Here is a 20,702-nt window from a genome sequence, read left to right on the forward strand (position 1 = left end):
ACCATAAATTGGTTGCCAGTCCAGAACATAGACCATACCCTATTGGAAGGGGATTGTAAATGGAAGTATAGGGTTAGTGAATCTCATTCTATCAGTTTCACTCATTTCTTTAGTCGTGGAACATGTTCCTTGGCCATCCTATCCGACTACCCCAGATTCAATCCTCTGGGTGGATTGCCCTTGTCTGGTGAGCTTTAAGACCGTCTCTTGGAAGAGAAGCATTGGGAAGACACCCCTGCAGAGGCTGTGGCCTTAACAATCCCTTCCCAGGTGTAGCTGAGCCTGGAGATTGCTGGCAAGACTGCCACTGTTGGTTTGAGTTAGTCGTAGTTCATGTATTCTTGGCTTATAATTTTTCTTCGGCTTCATTCTATAGAACCTTTCCTGGTTACCAGTTTCATTTTTGAGAATTCTCGTTGAGTCAGTCTCTGTGAGTCCTTAGGCCTGCTAGACCCAGTAGAAAGACCTTGGGGAGACCTACATATCTTCATTGTTCTTGGTCTCAACTACTGATGGAGACCAGTGGACTCTTCCCAGCCCCCATGATACACCTGTCCCTCACTGTCTGAATCTGTACAGTTCCTGAGTTCAGATAGTGAGGAATATCAAGTTATCCAAATGTATTTGGTCCATGAGTTTCAGATAACGTGTAGCAAACGATCAGATGTGAGGGATGCCTGTCTGTGTAAAAGCCTATATAATGTTACTCTCCCAACTACAGAGAGTTCTGTGATCCCCCAGTCTAGAAGAATAAACAAGTTAAAATAGCCAAGCTCTTTTAGGAAATTGTGATGAGGGTGTGTTTTAGCAGGAAAAAACTCTTAGGTGGAGCCTGTGTGTCCACCTTGCATTTCTGTCCATCAGCACTGGAAACTCCAGATCAGAGGACAGCAATGTTGCCACCACCTCTGTGTTCCCAAGTGCCAAGACCCTGCAGACTTGGGAGTGTAGCTCAGACAGGCAGAGTCCCCAGAGCAAGCACAGGGGACCACACTCAGGTATCAGCGGCCTGATAGCTCAGCCCGATGCAGTACACTGGTCTGCAGGTGCAGCTCTGCACAGGAAAGGGTGACAAGGCAAAAATACCTAGCTCTTACACAAGGAGTGCTGCATAGCCTATCAAACATTATCATATTTTTTTATTAGGGAATTTTAGCACTAGTAATTTAACTGCCTGAAACTTTTTTTAGCCTATGCTTTACAAATTTTAATGTCCAGTTTGAGTGTTCTTTTAAATAAGAACACAGTATTTAATCAAAGTAGATTTTGGGTCCAAGGTGAATAAAATTTGGGGATATTTTTTTCCCATTTTCATCCTAGGATGGAGGCTTTGTGTGGTCAAATATTAAAATATATTCTAAAACATTGAAAATTGTAAAGTGTTGTACTGGTGGGGGAAGTGACAGATCAGTGGAACAAATAGAAGTATGTAGAACAAATCTAAATATATGTAATAATTAAATATATGAAAAAAGATTTTAAATCAGTGTCTAGCCATTATGAAAATAAGTTAGATCTCCATCTCATACTTTACAATAAAATAAATTCCACGTTAATATTCTAATGTAAGAAATAAAATTCTAGAGGAAAAGAAGAGGTGTCTTCTAAGTTACGTTCCCCCTACCCAAGAGTGAGAAATGATAAAGGATTGATATAATTTCATCAAACAAAACCTTTAAACATTCTGTATATCAGAGAACATTATAAACAAAGTTAAAAGGTCACATATTTGACTAACAAAGAGTTAGTATCCTGGATACACCACAAGCTCTTATAAATCAGTAAGGAAGTAGTGAATAAACCAATAGAAAAATGGGCTAAGGACATCAGTGCCAGAGAAGAAATGCAAATGCCACCTTATGGTAACTTAAATTCATAATTAGAGATTATGATCCACTTCCCTCTGCACTTTGTGTTCTTTCTTTTGACATGGTCGTCTAACCTTCTGTCCCAGCTGTACCTTTATAGTATGTTTTTAAATCAGGTAGACACCCTCTCATTTTTTTTTTTGAAAGTGTTCTTTACTGCCCTTGCTCATTTGTTCTTCCAAATAATATTTTTTTTCAAGTTCTTTAAAATAACCTTCTTGGGATTTAAGTTGAAATGGCATTAAATCTAAAACTTATGTTGACTGAAGAAAAACACAACCTAAAAATTGCGAGATGTTTTATTTGGGGAGCTTACTGAAGACTGTGGCCTGGGAGACAGCCTCTCAGCTCTGAGGAACTGATCGGAAGAGGTAAGGAATGAGCCAGGATATATAGGCGTTTTTGCTGAAAACAAACATGTAGTCAAACATCAAACAATTACTGCTAATAACAAAAAACAGACATCTTAAGTTAATGATTTTAGTGCTTTTCTAAGTATGGGAAGATGCAAGAGTCTGGGCTCGTTGAAATTATTCCTTAGAAATGTGTGGTAACTGTCTAGGGTCAGTATCCTGTTTTTTCTCGATCCTGAATTCCCCTCAGGACACACCATTGTTGGGGGGGGCGGGGTTTGCTGCAGTGGCTGATGGCTTGTTGTCGGGCAACATTTTTTTGTCCGCACTTATCTGAGATAGAGTTGACAGCATTATAATGTCCAGCCTTCCTATCCAGGTGCACCGTATTTCTCTCCATGTTGAAATGGAGCTTAAAACAACTCTTTCATCATGTTATCCCCCTGCTCAAAAAATCCTTCCTGGCAGCCTTTCACCATCTGTTTCTCAAATTCTTTCCAGCTTCCTTTGCATGAACTCTCCTCTTCAGCCTGGCTGGTTTTCTGTCTCCCAGTCAGACCTCTTGGTCTCTTATATATCTCTGCTTCTGTCTGCAACGTCCCTCCCACCCCGACCCCGCTTCCTCTCCATCTCAAGGTTGTACCAGCTCAAGGAAGTGTCCTTGACAGCACTCCATCCCACAAGGAGCACTTCCTCCTCTGTCCATAGCGTATATTGTATTTCCTACTCAGCAGTTACTTGTGCCACGTATTCTGTTATTTTCCAGAATACTATTTGGTCTCCTTGTTTATTTTGTAAGCTTCTTGCAGGCAACAGTTCTGTCTCATGTTTTTTTTATATGCTCTGCTGTGTCCTTCCGTACAGTAGCCACTCTCCACATATGGCTCTTGAGCATTGAAAATGTAGCTCGTCCAGTTGAGAGGTGCTGTAAGCACAAAATACACTGGGCTTCAAAGACTCAGTACAAAAGCATGAATTAATTGTTTCCTTAATTAAATGTTGAGAGGGTAGTATTTTGGATATGTTTAGTTGAATAAAGCGGATTAAAATTAATTTCACCCATTTCCTTTGACTGTTTTAAATGAGGCTCCTAGAAATTCTTCACCTGCACCTGTGGCTCACATTATGTTTCTGCGGACAGCGCTGGTCTAGAGCTCTCAGCGCGGTGACTCTCGTACAAAGAGGTGCTCCCAACTCGGTGGTGGTTTGAGATGAATGAAATGCAGCAGTTCGCCCATTTCATTTCATCTGAGGAGTTTTGTCTCAGTCTCCCCCCTTTTTCTTGGTTGATGTGGAGCAGGAGGACTACTAATTTGTAGCCCTACTAATAAGCAGGACCCAAATCCAGGAGACAGACGTTAATTAAGGAAGAAACTCATCTGAATGTGAAAGAAGTGCTAGCTCCAAAGTGAGGTCTTCTGACATTGTGAGATGCAAGATGTAATTTAAGAGAGACACCAAGAGACCTTACACTTTTAAGTAACAAAAAGGACTTTTAGGAAGTGCTTAAGTGGTTAACCTCATTTAAATTTAAACCTTTCGCCATTAAATGGTTAAATGAATTTTTGTTTCAAAACTAAAATTTGAAGGTAAAATTGAAAGTGCTTTCTGCCACAGAAAACTAAATGAATAACAGGATGAGCATTGGAAAAGGCAAAGAAATGTTAAATGGATGCTTGTGGCCAAATTAATAGCAAACTAATAGGTTAGAGAAGATTGCCTCTCACCCATGTACCCAGTGGATATTGGGAACAGCTGGCTTTTTTCCCTGTCTCTTCCCTGTTCTTCCTAGCTCTCCTCTTAAGCTTCTTTCCTTTCTTTATTCCGCTCTTAAAGAAAAAAACTCCTGCCTTCATGTATCTTTCTCTCCTAATTTATTATAATGCTAGATTACAGCACATTTAAAGTATATTGCTCATTTACTTCTTTAATTCACCCCAAATTTATTTATTTTCCCAAATTTATTTTTGAATATAGTATGATATAGGGATCTAAATTATTTTTTACAGGTAGTTAATCAGAGCATTATTTCTTGAATACACCATTGTTTTCTTGTTGATTTATAATGTCAGTAATCATTATTGAGAGCTTACTATGGGCAAGGCAATGCTTTGAGAGCTTTGTATTTAAATTCCTGCTTATGTTTCTTAAGTAAAGGTTTTCCTCATGTTTAGACATTTTAAATGAAACATTTTTTTCTTTTCTTTCATTAAGCCATTAAGAAAATACAAAGTTGCTTTTCTACTTGGGTCCCAATTTTTTTTCTCCCTGGGAGTTGAGACTCTCTCATAAAACAAGTTCCCTGCCCTCTACTTTAAGATGGGTGGAGGAGTTGCAGACACCAAGAAATTCCACTTTTCCATTTCTCATCAGGGATGTTACTTTATAGGTGTCTTTCAGGTTGCAGAAAGGTTGCAAAAAAGGATATGCGCACTTTGCCCCAAAGACCTCGAGTGTAGTGTCCTGTACTTTGCACAGTCAGAGAATATAGCTGCTCATGAAAACTGTTTGGTAAGTTACTTGAAAACACATGAGTCCTTTTAGGGAAGGACATACCAAAATAGATAAATGTACTCTGGATACAACAAAGAATAACACGTTGGCTGCCCATGGTTTGGGCTTTTTTTTTTTTTTTTTTTTTAATGAAAGCTTCTTTATTTCTTTATTTTTTGGCTGTGTTGGGTCTTCGTTTCTGTGCGAGGGTTTTCTCTAGTTGCGGCGAGCGGGGGCCGCTCTTCATCGCGGTGCGTGGGCTCCTCACTATTGCAGCCTCTCTTGTTGTGGAACACAGGCTCCAGATGCGCAGGCTCAGTAGTTGTGGCTCACGGGCCCAGTTGCTCTGCAGCATGTGGGATCCTCCCAGACCAGGGCTCGAACCCGTGTCCCCTGCATCGGCAGGCAGACTCTCAACCACTGCGCCACCAGGGCTTTTAAGTGGGGATTTGGGGAGCATATTTTTCCCTTTTTAAAGTTTCAGATCTTAACACCTTATGATTACTTTCAGTTTTATTTATAACTGATCAAACACACAAAGAATTATGATGAAGTTCCTTTAAAGATATTTTAATTATTTCAAATATAACAGATACCCATAGACACTTCACCCAGATTTATAAAATCATGATAGTATATGATATTTGCCTCAGCTTGATTTTTTTTTTTTTAAGAAAAAAAAAAAACATAGATAGTTAAGGACTCTCTCTTCTCTCTGTTCCCTTCTCTCCACCCCTCCCCAGAGGTAATTGCCATCACGAGTTCGGTGTTTCTTATTGTGTTTTTAATGTTATGCTCCCACCACGTTTAAGTATTTATAAACAAATATATTGTTTTACGTGTTCTTGGACTTTATAGAATTTCTATCAGATTCTGTAGATTATTGATATATATCCATGTTGATAAATGTAGTTCTAATCTTTAATTTTAAATGTTATAGTATTCCATTTTATGACTATAATCACCATTAAGGTATTCTGTGAATGAGCATTTATGGTTTTCCAGTTTTTTATGTGACTGACCAGCTGTCATAAATATCCTTGTATAGGTCTCCTAATTCACGGGAGAATTTCTCTGGTCTAGGGCACTTAGAACTGCTGGACACAGGAAGGGAACATTTTGCACCTCACTAAATGTGCCAGATTGCTCTCCAAAGGGATCGTACCAAGTTTGACTTCCACTATTTCGGAGTTTGCTTCTCTTCTTCCTTGTCAACACTTGATTCTATGAGATTTATTTTATTTTTTGGTATGGTAAAAGTATGTTTAATTTTGAAAGAAATTGCTGAACTGTCCTCCACTGTGGCTGTACCATTTTATATTCCCACCTGCAATGAATGAGAGTTCATGTTTGTATTTTTTTTAATTTTATTTTATTTATTTATTTTTATACAGCAGGTTCTTATTAGTTATCTATTTTATACATGTTAGTGTATATATGATGTTGTTCATATTTTAATTTGTAATTCCCTGATGACATGTGGTGTTGAGCATCTTTTCATATACTTATTTGCCATTTGTATATCTTCTTTGGTGTTGTCTGTCCAGATCTTTTGTCCAATTTTTAATTGGGTTGTTATTGTTTAATTGGGTTTATTGGGTTGTCTTATAATTAACTTTTAGGAGCTCTCTATATCTTGGATACAAGTCCTTTATCAGATATATTTTACCAATATTTTCTCCTAATCTGTGGCTTTTCGTTTCATTCTCTTTACAGTGCCTCCCTGGATCTGTGGTTTGGTGTCTGTCATGATACTATGAGATTTTCACGTTTTCCTCTCTGATGGGTGTGAGATGGTCTCTCGTTGTTATTTGCATTTGCAGTTCCTAGATTACTTAGTGAGCTTGCACCTCGTTTGCTGTGCTCCTGTGTGGTTCTTTTTTCAATTCTGTGACTTGTGTTCATAGACTACACTTTATCTTTGAGATCTTAGTTTTGCTTATATGTATTTATTCACATATAAATAAATTCTAATGCTTTATTATATATGTTTGCTTTTAATTTTATTTATGGTGCTTTCTGTCATACAGAAGCTTGTGATGTAATTAACATTCATCATTATTTTCCTTTATAATTTGTAGGATTTTTCCCCTAAGAAATTCTTTTCCGAACTAAGGTTCTGTCTTTATTCCAAAAAGTTTAAAAATTTTGCTTTTCTCATTTAGGTTCTTGATCCAACTGGAATTTATTTGGATTATAGTGTAAAGTACGGACCTACTTTTAGTTTTTTTTTTTATGCGATTAACCACCTTCCCCAGCACTATGATTGAAAAATCTATCCTTTCCTCACTGATTTGTAGTGATAATAATGATAACTGTTGTTATTATTTGGTGTTCACTGTGTAAGGTAATGTTCTGGGAGCTTAACCTAGGAGCTCTGGGAGATTAACAGGATTGACTGTTAATCCTCACAACTACCCTAAGAGGTAGGTATTATAATTATGCCCAAACTAAAGGTGGAACAACTGAGGCACAGAGAAATTAAATCACTTGCCCAAGGTCACAGGGCTGTAAGTGACTGAGCCGGGACTCTCACCCAGCTATCTAGTTTCAAACCCTCATGCTAATCCGTTGCTCTAACAGTATTGTCATATGTGCACAGATCTCTTTCTGGCTCTCCATTCTCTTCCATTGGTCACTTGTGTATTCCTGAGCTGGTACAACACTCTTTTTTTTTTCTTTTAAACAAAACTTGCATTTTATTTAGGTTGAAATAAACTATACGAAATTGATTTTCTTCACCAAAAATAACAAGCAATATTTTCTGTATTATTCCTAGATAAACCACAAAACACTTATTTTTGTAGGTTTTCTAGGTTTTGCTTGTAAATCAAGATGAGGCAGTAGATACAGTCATGGAAAAATAAGAAAACAGACAAATCAATTGTCAGTATCCATGGCCTCTGATCCTGTCTTGACCATGAAACAGAAGTGTTCAATGTATACCTGCCAAAAAGCTTATGAAGATGTAGGCTCAGTAAAGGAATGTAAACGGCAACAACCAGATGTGGAACAACAATGGCAGGCTCTTCCATTCAAACTTTAACTATTAACTTGTTCCTTTAACTTCATTTGATAAAGACAGAATCTACACTGCAATCCTTGTTTGGCGAGCTCACACGTTTCTCTTACAATCTGATAATTTTCTTAACTGTCCCTTACAGATTTTTAACAGCATACTTAAAACTCCTACTATTCAAAAGTCAGTCATGAGCTTCATTGTAATGTTTTATGAAACATATTCCTTCCTCCGATACCTCCTCAAAATTTATTTCTTCAAATTGCTGATAACTCAATACCTGACAGTTGGATCCACAGTGATGTTATGTCTAAAATGACTTAACTAATACAATTCCGAAGTGCCATTAGCAGAGATCACACAGAGTGTAACATGGTACTCTCAGTGCTATCTTTTGGAAGAATAGTTAGGTCTCCAAAGCATGAGAGTTCAAACAGGCCATCTAAACAGGCAGATTATCAGTGACTAATGAGCTGGTACAACACCCTTAATTACTATGATTTTATGATAAACCCTGGCTTTTTTTTTTTTTGCGGTACGCGGGCCTCTCACTGTTGTGGCCTCTCCCACTGCGGAGCACAGGCTCTGGACGCGCAGGCTTAGCGGCCATGGCTCACAGGCCCAGCCGCTCCGCAGCATGTGGGCTCCTCCCGGACTGGGGCACGAACCCGTGTCCCATGCATCGGCAGGCGGACTCTCAACCACTGCGCCACCAGGGACGCCCAGGTCTTCTTTGATGAATTTCAAAAATGTCCAACAATTTTTTTTTCTATAGAGGTCTAGAACTTTGGGTTAGGCCTATTCCTGGGTTTGTTTTTTTTGTTTGTTTTGTTAATACATTCTTTTAGATCTTTTTTAAAAAAATTTATTTATTTTTGGCTGCGTTGGGTCTTCGTTGCTGCACGTGGACTTTCTCTAGTTGCGGCTCTAGGCGCACGGGCTTCAGTAGTTGTGGCACACGGGCTCAGCAGTTGTGGCTCTTGGGCTCCAGAGCGCAGGCTCAGTAGCTGTGGCGCATAGGCTTAGTTGCTCTGTGGCATGTGGGATCCTCCCGGACCAGGGCTCGAACCCGTGTCCCCCGCATTGGCAGGCGGACTCCCAACCACTGCGCCACCAGGGAAGTCCTTGTTAATACATTTTTAAAGTGAACTATTATTGGTATACACAAACACTGTCAATTTTTATTTATTTTTTATCTCATCCAACAATCTTGCCAAACTCTCAAATCTAAAAGTCAGATTCACCTGGATATTTTATTTGGACGATCCTCATCTTTAAATAAAGACGACTTTTTTCCTTTAAATTTTTGGGCCTCTTAATTTCTTTTTCTTATTTTACTGCATTTTTCTAGAACATTGTGTTATAGTGGTGATTAAAAGCATTTTAGTGAGCCTTGTCTTGTTTTTTATATTACTGGGATGCTTCTAGGTTTTATCATTAAATTTGTGCATACTTTAGCTTTTTAATACTTTTACTTTATTAAAATTAGGAAGTTTCCTCTTATTTCTAGCTTGCTACAAGTTAAAGTATTGAATATTATGAAATGCTTTTTTCTGCATCTATTGTAATGCTCTTCTGGCTTCTTTCACTCTCTTTCTCTGGCCATGCACAATGCTAGATGCTTTATTTTTTTTTAATTTATTAATTTATTTATTTTTGGCTGTGGTGGGTCTTCGTTGCTGCGTTCGGGCTTTCTGTAGTTGCGGCGAGCGGGGGCTACTCTTCGTTGCGGTGTGCAGGCTTCTCATTGCGGTGGCTTCTCTTGTTGCAGAGCACAGGCTCTAGACGCGCGGGCTTCAGTAGTTGTGGCTCTCGGGCTTAGTTGCTCGCGGCATGTGGGATCTTCCCGGACCAGGGCTTGAACATGTGTCCCCTGCATTGGCAGGTGGATTCTTAACCACTGCGCCACCAGGGAAGTCCGATGCTTTGTTTTTTATATACACAACTTTTTTTAATCTCAAACTTACAGAAAAGTTGCACATACAGTACAAAGTACCTTTTTTGTTGGAACTGATGAAAGAAATATTCACATATTTAGATATAGGGAAGTCATTCTGGCTTATACATGCGTTAACTTGAATTTTATGCTAACTAAAATAGCCTGTTTGTGGCCTATCAAATATACACTGTACATCTGCTTTAATTATTAGAGAAAAGGACACATTGACCAGAAGTAAAGAATGTCCATGTTAAAAATAAAGATTATATGCCCCTCCTCCTGGGATGCCAATGCTGGTACTCCTTTGATGATGACTCCCTTCCCAGGTTCCAAGGCCATACTGACTCACTGTGTACATGCTAGTCTGTTCTTCTTTTTTTTTTTTTTTTTAACCTTGAAGAAATGTAACCCTGACTCGTTTATTGCTCTTTGTTCTGACAAGATATAAAACTGTGCTGGAAACAGTGCTTCTCCAGAGCAGTTTCTCAGAGTAATCTGGGAAGTGGGCTTCCAGGGTAGTCCTCAGTTTGGCTCAAATAAAACTCTTTTCTATTCTTATTATAGACTGTTTAGTGATTATTTTCGTTTACAGAACCATTTGAAATTAATTTGAGACATGATGCGTTATCTTTCCTGAATACTTCAGTATGTATTTTATACAAAGGACATTCACATAATCACAATGTAACCATCAAAATCAGGAGTTTAATATATTACTACAATCTAATCCTCAAACCACCCAGGTTTCAGGTTCAAGTGTCCTAATAACTTTATAAAAAAGATTCCAATTCACAGGTTACATTTGGTTTTCATGTCTCAAATTTTCTCCTTTTAATCTGTTAGTGATAAATTATGTGCTTGTTTATTTTCTGCTATTAAACCATTCGGAGATTAACACTATTTGATTGTGATGTTTTATTCTAATATACTGTTAATATTTGCTATTTTTAGTTAACGTTGTCAGTATAATTTACATTTAAAAAGCACCCATTTTGGGCTTCCCTGGTGGCGCAGTGGTTGAGAGTCCGCCTGCCGATGGATGTAGGGGACACGGGTTCGTGCCCCGTTCCGGGAAGATCCCACACGCCGCGGAGCGGCTGGGCCCGTGAGCCATGGCCGCTGAGCCTGCGCGTCCGGAGTCTGTGCTCCACAACGGGAGAGGCCACAGCAGTGAGAGGCCCGCGTACCGCAAAAAAAAAAAAAAAAAAGCACCCATTTTAAGTGTACAGTTCAGAGAGTATTAAGTCATGTATTTACCAATGTAACCACCACCACCATCAAGATGCAGAACATTTCCATTACCCCAGAAGGTTCCCTCATGCCTCCTTGTAGCCACTTCCTCCCCACCCCAGCTTCTATAGCTTGAGCCTGTCTTTCTCATCTCACAGGAGAGGAATCCTACAGTATGTATTCTGTGTGTCTGGCTTCTTTTGCTCATTACAGTATTTGGAGATTCATCCATGTTGTTTCTTGTATGTGTATTTTGTTCCTTTTTATTTCTGCACAGTATTTCATTGTATGGCTCTATCATAATTTGTTTATCCACTTGCCTGTTGATAGACATTAATTCCGGCTTGAAGATACCAGGATAAATCTGCGAAGATCTGAATATGTGTCTTCATGTGGACATACACTTTTTTTGTGTTATAGTCGCTAGTTAATTTTTTTAGTTTCCACATATAAGGGATAACATGCAGTATCTGTCTTTCTCTGTCTGACTTATTTCGCCAAGCATAATACCCTCCACATCCATCCATGTTGTTGCAAATGGCAAACTTTCATTCTTTTTTTATGGCTGAATAGTATTCCATTGTATGTATGTGTATGTGTGTGTATGTATACATATATATACACACACACACACACACACACACACACACTACATCTTCTTTATCCATTCATCTGTTGATGAACACTTAGGTTGCTTCCATACCTTGGCTACTGTAAATAATGCTACTATGAACACTGAGGTGCATATATCTTTTTGAATTCGTGTTTTCATTTTCTTTGTATATATACCCAGCAGTGGAATCGCTGGATCACACAGTAGCTCTATTTTTAGTTTTTTGAGGAACTCCATACTGTTCTCCACAGTGGCTGCACCAGTTTACGTTCCCAGCATCAGTGCAGTAGGGTTCCCTTCTCTCCACACTCTCAACAACATTTGTTTGTGGTCTTTTTTGACGATGGCCATTCTGACAGGTGTGAGGTGATATCTCTTTATGGTTTTCATTTGCATTTCTCTGATGATTAGTGATGTTGGGCATATTTTCCTGTGCCTGTTGGCCATCTTATGTCTTCTTTGGAAAAATGTCCATTCAGGTCTTCTGCCCATTTTTTAATCAGGTTGTTTTTTGATGTTGAGTTGTATGAGCTGTTTGTATATTTTGGATATTAACCCCTTACCGGTCATATCGTTTGCAAATATTTTCTCCCATTCAGTAGGTTGTCTTTTTGTTTTTTCAATGGTTTGTTGATGCAGAAGCTTTTAAGTTTAATTAGGTCCCAGTTGTTTATTTTTGCTTATGTTTTCCTTGCCTTTGGAGATAAATCCAAAAAAAAAATTGCTACGATTTATGTCAGTGTTCTGCCTATGTTTTCTTCTAGGAGTTTTATGGTGTCCTGTCTTACACTTAGGTCTTCAATCCATTTTGAGTTTATTTTGGTATATGATGTGAGAAGATGTTCTATTTTCATTTTTTAACATGTAGCTCTCCAGTTTTCCCAGCACTACTTATTGAAGAGACTGTCTTTTCTCCATTGTATACTGTTGCCTTCTTTAAATGTGGACAATAATGCTTTTATTTCTTGAGTGAATACCTACAAGAGGAATGCTGGGTCAAAAAGTAAATGTATGTTTAACTTTAAAGGTAATTGCATCATTTTACACTTCTGCAACAATGTGTAAGAGTTTCATTTGCTCCACACCCTCATTGACACTTCGTATTTTCAGTCTTTTTAATTCTAACCAGTCTAGTGAGTGTGTATTGGTATCTCATTGTGGCTTTGATTTGTCTGAGGGTTAATGATTTTGAGCATCTTTTCACGTGCTTATCCACCATTTGTAACTCTCCTTCTCTGAAGAGTCCAGGTTTTTTGCCCATTTTTAACTGAATTATTTGTCTTACTGAGTAGCAAGAGTTTTCCCTGTATTCTCGATATAATTTGTCAGATATATGAATTGTGAATATTTTCTCCCAATTTCTGGCTTGCCTTTTTGTTTTCTTAGCAATGTCTTTCAAAGAGCAAAAAGTTTTAATTTTGGTGAATTCCAACTTAATAACTTTTTCTTTATAGTTTCTGCTTTTTATAAGAAATCTTTGCCTGTGCCAGTGTCAAAAATTTTTTATCTTATGTTTTTCACGCCCTTTATTATTTAAGTGTATGTGTAATGTTGATCTTTCATTCAGAGATAGTTTGGATTCTTTTGGTTTCAAGAAACTTTTAGAAGCGCGAGCCAACCTAAATATAAAAGGCGCTTTGCAATAAGTTGCAGGGGCAATTTTTGGCTCCTGAAGACAGGCACCCAGGTGGGTATAAGAAACAGGAGCTGGGAAGCCATCAGGAACCCAGGATTTCCTCTCTAGCCCTCATTTTTGTTTTCCTCTCTTTGTTCACTGACTTGCTCTGACCATGTGGCTCAGAGCCTGTTTTAGTCCCCTAGGATAGGCACTTTGACTGGCCCAGCTTGGGGTCAGGGCCCCGACCAGGTCCAGTTAGCCACTGGGGGTCAGGGTTATGCAGTATAAAACATGTCTGGGGATCAGGACAACTTCCAAAGAAAAGCAGGGTGACTTGAGATCTGCTCACACACACCAAAAGGTGGTCACTGTTCTACACGCAAGCCATCTTCCACTCCTGGTGAGTACTTTTTGGTACCATTTTCTGACTTGCAGCTTTCAACATTACTTTGCGCATACTCTGGGTTTTTTCTTTTCCCAATCTGCAGCTGTATTCCTCGGCGCTTGTGGAATGTGAGGATCATGATCCGTTCAATCATGATAGAAATTTTGATGTGGAATCAGTAAAGAAAGAAGTCAAGAGAGGAAGGAAGTTGGTAAGTATAAATGATTCTATTACTCAAATGAACAGACCCTTGGTGATGCTTTCAAAAGAAAGTCTATTTGATTGATAAACCAGGGGATAGAGATGCAACGTGGAGAGCTGAAAGAAGTAGGACCTATATTGGAAACTTAGATTCAGTTGAATATTTTAATATTTTAAAATAAACTACAATATGCTTCATCGGCAAAGTAGATATGAGTTAGAATGCTTTGGCTATAAGTGGAAGGAACAAACTGGCTTTAAAAAAAAAAAAAAGTGATGCTTTCTTAACTTAGCCAGAGGAAAAATTGACTTCGCGGTTGGTTGATTCAGTGGCTCAGTGATGGATCATGCCCATCATCCTTTCTGCCCTCCTGTCCACAACATCAGCTGGTCCCTTTGTGATCATAGGGTGGCCACAGGCAGCAGCTGAAGCATCAGGCTTTCTTGCTCCTATCACAAGAGAAAGTTCATCCCCAAGCATGGATTAAGAGCCCTTCTGAAAGTTTAATTAGGCCACACCCCTCTTTCTGCACCGATTGCTAGAGGCGACCATAACTAATCAGGATCTACCTTCGGAGCTGGGGTCAGCTCCCCCTGGGAAGGAAGAATGCTGAGTAGTTGCTCTACTGGGTCTGCTGTAGTAGACTCCCTCCGTGACAGGCCCTTCGCAGCTTAATCAGTGGTACAGCAAGCGTGAGCACTAACACCCTACCCACCACCACAATCCACAGTCAGGTTAGTGACCTGGAACAAACATTTTTTTAGTCCTTGCAGGATGTCAGCATATACATGGGCAATTTCCACATCGCCTGATGTGCTCTGAGAAACGTAAGCATGGGCCGCTCAGTGAGCAGGCAGATCAGCACAGCTGGGGCTCAGGAAGCCTTCCTAGTTGGGAATGTGGTGGGGGGAATGAGGATGGGGAAGGGGGAAATTCAGAGAGAGGGAACAGGGTGTGCAAAAGCGTGGAAGGCGAGAAAGATGATGTGGCACATTCATGAAACCATAAGCATAGGACTGTCCCTGGCATTCTCTTCACTGACCTCATGGAATTCCACAGGATGTACTGGAAGGCGTGAAGCCATTCCCTGTCCTTAGATAATGAATTGACACTGTTTTTCACTGTGATAGCGAATGCTGCAGAAAACATCTTTGTGCATTATCCTCGTGTGTTGGTTTGATTGGTGCTATACAGCACATTCCTAGAAGTGGAACAGCTGAGTCAAAGAGAATTCCCTTTAAAATCTTTGAAACATGCTGACAAACTATCCCCCAGAAAGACTGTACCACTTTATGCTTCTGTACATAGTGGATGAAAGAGCACTTCTCCCAGCCTGTGACGAAAATGAACATCTCAAACCTCGTTAATTTTTGCCAGTCTCAGAAAGTTTTACCTTGCGTTTCCCTGATCACTGGAGAGGTTGCACGTTACCCCTCTTTAGTAATCATCCCAATCCTCCTGGCTCAGCCAGCTCCAGCAGCTCTTCAGTGATCCCTGGCCACGGTCCAGCACAGCAGTCACTCCCTTGCAAACCCCCTGGACACCCTGCTTACTCACTGAGCAGAGCCCCAGCCTGGGGAAGTGTGTCTGTCTGATGCCCGCAGGAGCTGAGTAGCGCTGGCAGTTGAGCGGTTAACCGGAGAAAAACCCACAGGTGTTTTGACGGATCTTAGATTCATGGCCATAAACCTCCAACAGACAACCAGCACTTCATCCTCCACCCTCCACATTTACTCTTTCACATCCTATCATCTCTCTTTAAAACCTTGCTCCACCCCAACTTCTCCTTGCCAAGTTGAGGACTATCCCTGATTTTTTTTTTTTTTTTGGATAGACTTTCTTTTTTAGAGCAGTTTTAGGTTCACAGGAAAACTGAGGGGATGGTACAGAGAGTTCCTGTATTCCCCCTGCCCCTACATGTTCACAGTCTCCCCTTTATCAATACCCTCCACTAGAGGGGACATTGTTACAACTGATGAACCACATTGACACATCAGAAACACCCAAAGGCCATAGTTTACATTAGGGTTCACTCCTGGTGTTGTACATTTCTTTGCCAGATTCTTACCGAGAAAATGGAAGCGACTAGACAGGAACCCCTACTGTCCAAACCACTGCCCACCAGCCTGTCCCCAGACTCTCAGACTTCTGTCCTGTCAAAGCCAACCCTGCACATGGGCTTTGGAGCCGTCCTCCTTCCCTCCTTAAGGACTAGGTTCTTGCATTTTCCTCTACCCCCTCACATCAGTATCCCTTCTTTCTAATTGATTATTCTTGTCAGCATATAAACATGATCAACTGATCATGTCATCTTTAAAAAAACCCCAAAACTCTCCCTTATACACAAAGAGCTGGTCATTTACAGTGTCACTTGTCTGACCTTAGTTGACCTGTCAGCAGTATCATCACACAGTGGTCCCTGCCCTGCATCTTGAAGCAGTTCCTTCTTTTGACTTCCTGGACATATGCTGCTAGTATGTCTTTTACCTTTCTGGCTGCTGCTTCTCAGGTGCCTTGGCTGTTTTTCCTCCTCTGCTCAACCTCTACAGTTTGGAGTGCCCAAGGCTCTTTCCTGGGCTCCTTCCTCAATCTGAACATCCTCCTTCCTCAATCTGAACATCCTTCCTGCATGACCTCATCCAGTTCCCATGGCTTCAATACCATTCTTATGCCGAGACTCTTTATCTCCAGCCCCGATGACCAACCTGACATACCTACCTGGATAGGTAATAGCCTCTCATGTTAAACTGGCCGGAAAAGAATAGTTCCATCCCCTATACACTCATACACACGATCCATCCAAACCTGCTCACTTCTCCTCAGTAAACAGCACATCATTTGTCCGCCATCATCCCCGTTTGTATTCTCTTCCCATTTTTCTGTGGGCTATCAGAGTCTTACCCTTTATCTACTATGCAGCAAACAGTCTTTTCCCTTTTTTTAAATGGTATCTATCACCTTAAAAGTCGAGCTTAAATTTTTTATATAGTCAAATCTGTCAGTCTTTTTCAAGGTGTCTCCTGCCTTGCTTAGAAAGCCTCAGTACTGTCCTTTTCTTCTTTCTCTTATATTTTCTAATTTTTTGCAGCTTTTTAAAAATACTTATTTTTTATATAGTTAAAGCTTTAATCCACATGGAGTTTATTTGGGAATATATTGTGAGGTAGGGATCTAACTTTCTTTCCTATACATATAGTCAGATGGCCCCCCAACATTAAATGATCATTCTTTGCGCTCTGACTTCAAATTCTGCCTTTTGCACAATCTAATTTCTCACCGACAATTAAATTTCCTTTATTTATATAGTTGCTTGTGCTGACCTTGGGATACTGTGTGAGCTGTCACCTCCTGTTTTGCTAGGTGGTTTCATTGTGCGCCCACGTCATTCAGCCAGAGCATGATATAAACCAGCTGTGGTCATGGCTCAGATTCCCCCAAACAGGTTTCTGTGGCCACGTACTCTCCTCCTAGCCATCTCTACGCCACCTTCCTAGCAGACCAATAGACTGATATATAAAAGCAAGAGATCAAATGAATTGAGCTAAGAAAAAAACTTATTCCTCAGGGGCTTTTTTGTTTTTGTTTTGTTTTTTTTACATTTTTGGCCTTTCTACATAGATGCCAAAGAGATTTCACTTCCTTTCTCTCACATCTCCTCAGTAGTGCCTCTGTAAGACAGGCACTGTGATCCCCAGGGAGGAATTTGGGTCTAAGAGAGGGGAAGGGACTGGCTTGAGATCACACAGCTGTTAGTGGCACTGCCAGGAGCTGACCTTGGCCACAGGCTCAGTGTCCCCAACAGAACCTCTTGCCTAGAGCTGGACAGTGTTGCCAACCCTGCTTTTTAGAAATCTCTTTTAAAAAGAGAGGAGAGGGGTTATTTTTGGAAACAAAAAGGGTTTTCTGCTTTTAATCAGATCGTTACAAAACATTCCAGTTAGTTGAGGTTTTGCTGAAATTTCAAAATGAGCAGCTGAATGTCAGGACCCAGTGTTTGTAGCTGAGGACATTAGGGCTGCCAACTTAAAAATAATATTTGATGACATCTTTAACTTTAAATTTTAACAAAGATTCTGAAAAATCAGGTGCTTACTCAGTAAAATCTGTTCTTCTGTAGAAATGCACATTTTGTGGGAAAGCAGGAGCCACCGTGGGATGTGATTTAAAATCCTGTCTCAAGAATTACCACTTTTTCTGTGCCAAGAGTGACCACGCAGTTCTACAAGCTGATGGATCTAAAGGAACTTACAGGTATTTAATAAAACAGTTTTAAAGCCACGTTTGGGGGATTGGAATAAGGACAAGGAGACTTTTTAAAGCTAATTTTATGCAAATGATTTCCAAGTAAGAATGTGGTTTGGGAGATGCCCAGCTGGGAACCTAACTTGAAAGTACCTTCCCTAAGTGTCATAGGAAGAAAAGAAGCAGGGTTGGTTTTGTTTTGGGTTTTACTCTCCCTGCATCCTTTCTTTCCTCATAGAAAGCACTGGTTGACATGGTAGCACAAGTAACCTAACAGGTGGCCACGAGGCTGGGAACCAGTTCACACTCGCTCTTTTCTGTAAACAGGAAAGGAGCCTGACTTGTTAGTTCTAGGTCCATGCTTTACCCATCTTGTCTCCAAATGAATGTATTTTCCCATCACTCTCACCACCCTCTTAACTATAAATAGCCTCTAAAAATGATAAAGAAACTATGCAGCAAATACAGTTATCAGTCATTAAGTCCTTGAAGAAATTTACACCTTGTTTGTGTTGCCTTTGGCTTTGAAATCTTGCTCCTTGTTTTTCAATAATTCTTTAATGTTAACTTTGATCCAGTAAGGCATATTTCAAGTCCAAAACAAGTATATTTGTTTTATCCAGGAAGAAACGTGATCTTCCTTCTGATGAAAGAAGTCCGTTCAGTTAAGTCATTATACAGTTTAGTCAGAAGAAATCAGTAACCCAGTTTTTAATTGATTCAGGTCATGTTCAGCGAACTCTTTTTTGTACGTAGATGCAGTCTAGAATATGTCATATAAAGGTGAAGGAAATAACAGTCAAAAGGTTAGGTTTGACCTTTTTAAAGTTATGAGATGGAATAAAACAGAGAATGATGGTCTAATGTTGACGAGCCAGGCAGACACTTCTCACTTCTCTGGGGCATATGAATAGATTCTGATTGAACTGGACATTTTAAATTTCAGTGAAACATATACATTTTTTTCAGGCATAGTATCTGAATAATAGGATTAGTGTTATGAGAGAATTATTTTTATTTTTTATTTTTTTAATTGAAGTAGTTGATTTACAGTGTTGTGTTAGTTTCAGGTGTACAGCAAAGTGATTCAGTTATACCCATATATATATATTCTTTTCCCTTTATAGGTTATTACAAAATATTGGGTATAGTTCCCTGTGCTATACAGTAGGTCCTTGTTGGTTACCTATTTTACTGATATATATAGTAGTATGTATATGTTAATCCCAAACTCCGAATTTATCCCTCACAGAGGATTATTTTTAATATGATTTTTGTAAGATCCGTTACATTCCTAAATGATACTTTAAAATTCCATATGGAGGGTAGATTTTTTTCCCCCTGTGGGCATATATCCCCAATTTTATCAGTGTGTTCCAGAACTATTTTATTACTTTATCTTTTAACCACTTACTTTATGCCAGGAATACTTCAAAGTACTTTACAAATGTTATTTCGTTTAATACTCTAATAGCCCAGTAAGGTAGGTACTATTATCCCCATTTTAAAGATGAGGAAACTGAGGCCCTGACAGTAATTTGTACCCAGGCCACACATTTGGTAAGAGGCAGAGCTGGGCTTCAGGGCTCCAGAGTCTTTGCTCTTTGACACCATATCCTCTTTAAGCTTAGCAGCCATATATCCTAAAATGTGGGCAAGCCTAACATTATTTAACAAACACAAAGAAGTTTGTTAAATAATTTAAAATCTGATTTTACACAGGTATTTTCTTGCTTGAGACTAGACAGGAAATGTGTAAATATGTTAATTTTATATTCTTTTTATATTTGATTTGCTGAGAAACTCATGAATTGAAATATTCTGTATCACTTTTATTATTTACCTTCCCAAAGAGCTTATTTTATTATGACTTCTCCAAAGACCTAAAACACCCACTAGAAAGACTATTGTTAGCAGAGCTACAAGGTCAAACAAAAAGGAGTCAAGTTCCTGCTATACCTTAAAGTCTGAAAAAATACTGATCATATATTAGTAGAACCAATGAATAGAGACTCATAAAATAATCTTCTCTGTCATAGTTTTATCAAGTGTCAGGTGAACCTTTATTCATTTTTAAATTGAATTTAAACATTCGGAGTGGCTGTCATGCACGAGACCCCTTGTTAGGTATAGTGAGAATATAAAGAGAAACAAGACGTGAACTAAAACTATCACCTCACAGGAGGACCAGAACGTCAAACCTAGTAGGAGCACGTGGCCTGATGGGAGCAGGAGGGGATTTACATGAAACTGGCTTGGACTTCAGTTGATAATTGTTGAAAACGGGTGATGGGTTGGGGGCATGGGAGTTCATCACATCTCCACTTTTAAAAAATTTTTTAAATTTTTAAAAAAAATTTTAAAAATTAAAAATTTTTTTTTTAAAAAAATTAAGTACCTGGCAAACAAAGTGCTGAGAAACCAGAATCTGAAGGGCGAGGAGATTAATATCGATTGGGGGTGGGCGGGTGGGGTGCTGGGAGGACTGCATGGAAGAGGCGGGAACTGATGTACAACAGGAAGAGTTCATACATTCCCCTAGGTGAGGGGGACCCTGCATCATGAGGGTCAACACCATAAGGAAGGGAACTGGGGGCTGCGGAGGAAGAAAGGCTGGAGAGAAAACAGGGCCTGAGCAGCTCCTTCAGGTTTACTCACTGCACTTCTTTGCTCTAGCTGCTCTGCTTCTTCCTTCTCTTCTAGGGCACTGATTAGTTCTAAGCTCATGCAGTTCAAATCT

At 39.5% G+C, this 20,702-nt stretch overlaps 1 protein-coding gene across 2 annotated transcripts in view; it reads left to right on the forward strand.

Moving 5' to 3' along the window:
* LOC114888037 (histone-lysine N-methyltransferase SETDB2-like) overlaps window positions 1–20,702 on the forward strand; it is an 81,457-nt gene that overhangs the window by 51,956 nt on the left and 8,799 nt on the right. For both annotated transcript variants that reach the window (XM_029209920.1, XM_029209919.1), the window contains 3 exons: window positions 4,611–4,732; window positions 13,622–13,729; window positions 17,838–17,971. In XM_029209920.1, coding sequence (XP_029065753.1) covers window positions 4,611–4,732; window positions 13,622–13,729; window positions 17,838–17,971 — 364 coding nt within the window. The remainder of the gene's footprint in view (window positions 1–4,610; window positions 4,733–13,621; window positions 13,730–17,837; window positions 17,972–20,702) is intronic.

Source organism: Monodon monoceros, unplaced genomic scaffold (assembly GCF_005190385.1).
Source record: "Monodon monoceros isolate NGI ecotype Baffin Bay Population unplaced genomic scaffold, NGI_Narwhal_1 Super_Scaffold_8, whole genome shotgun sequence".
NCBI lineage: Eukaryota > Metazoa > Chordata > Mammalia > Artiodactyla > Monodontidae > Monodon > Monodon monoceros.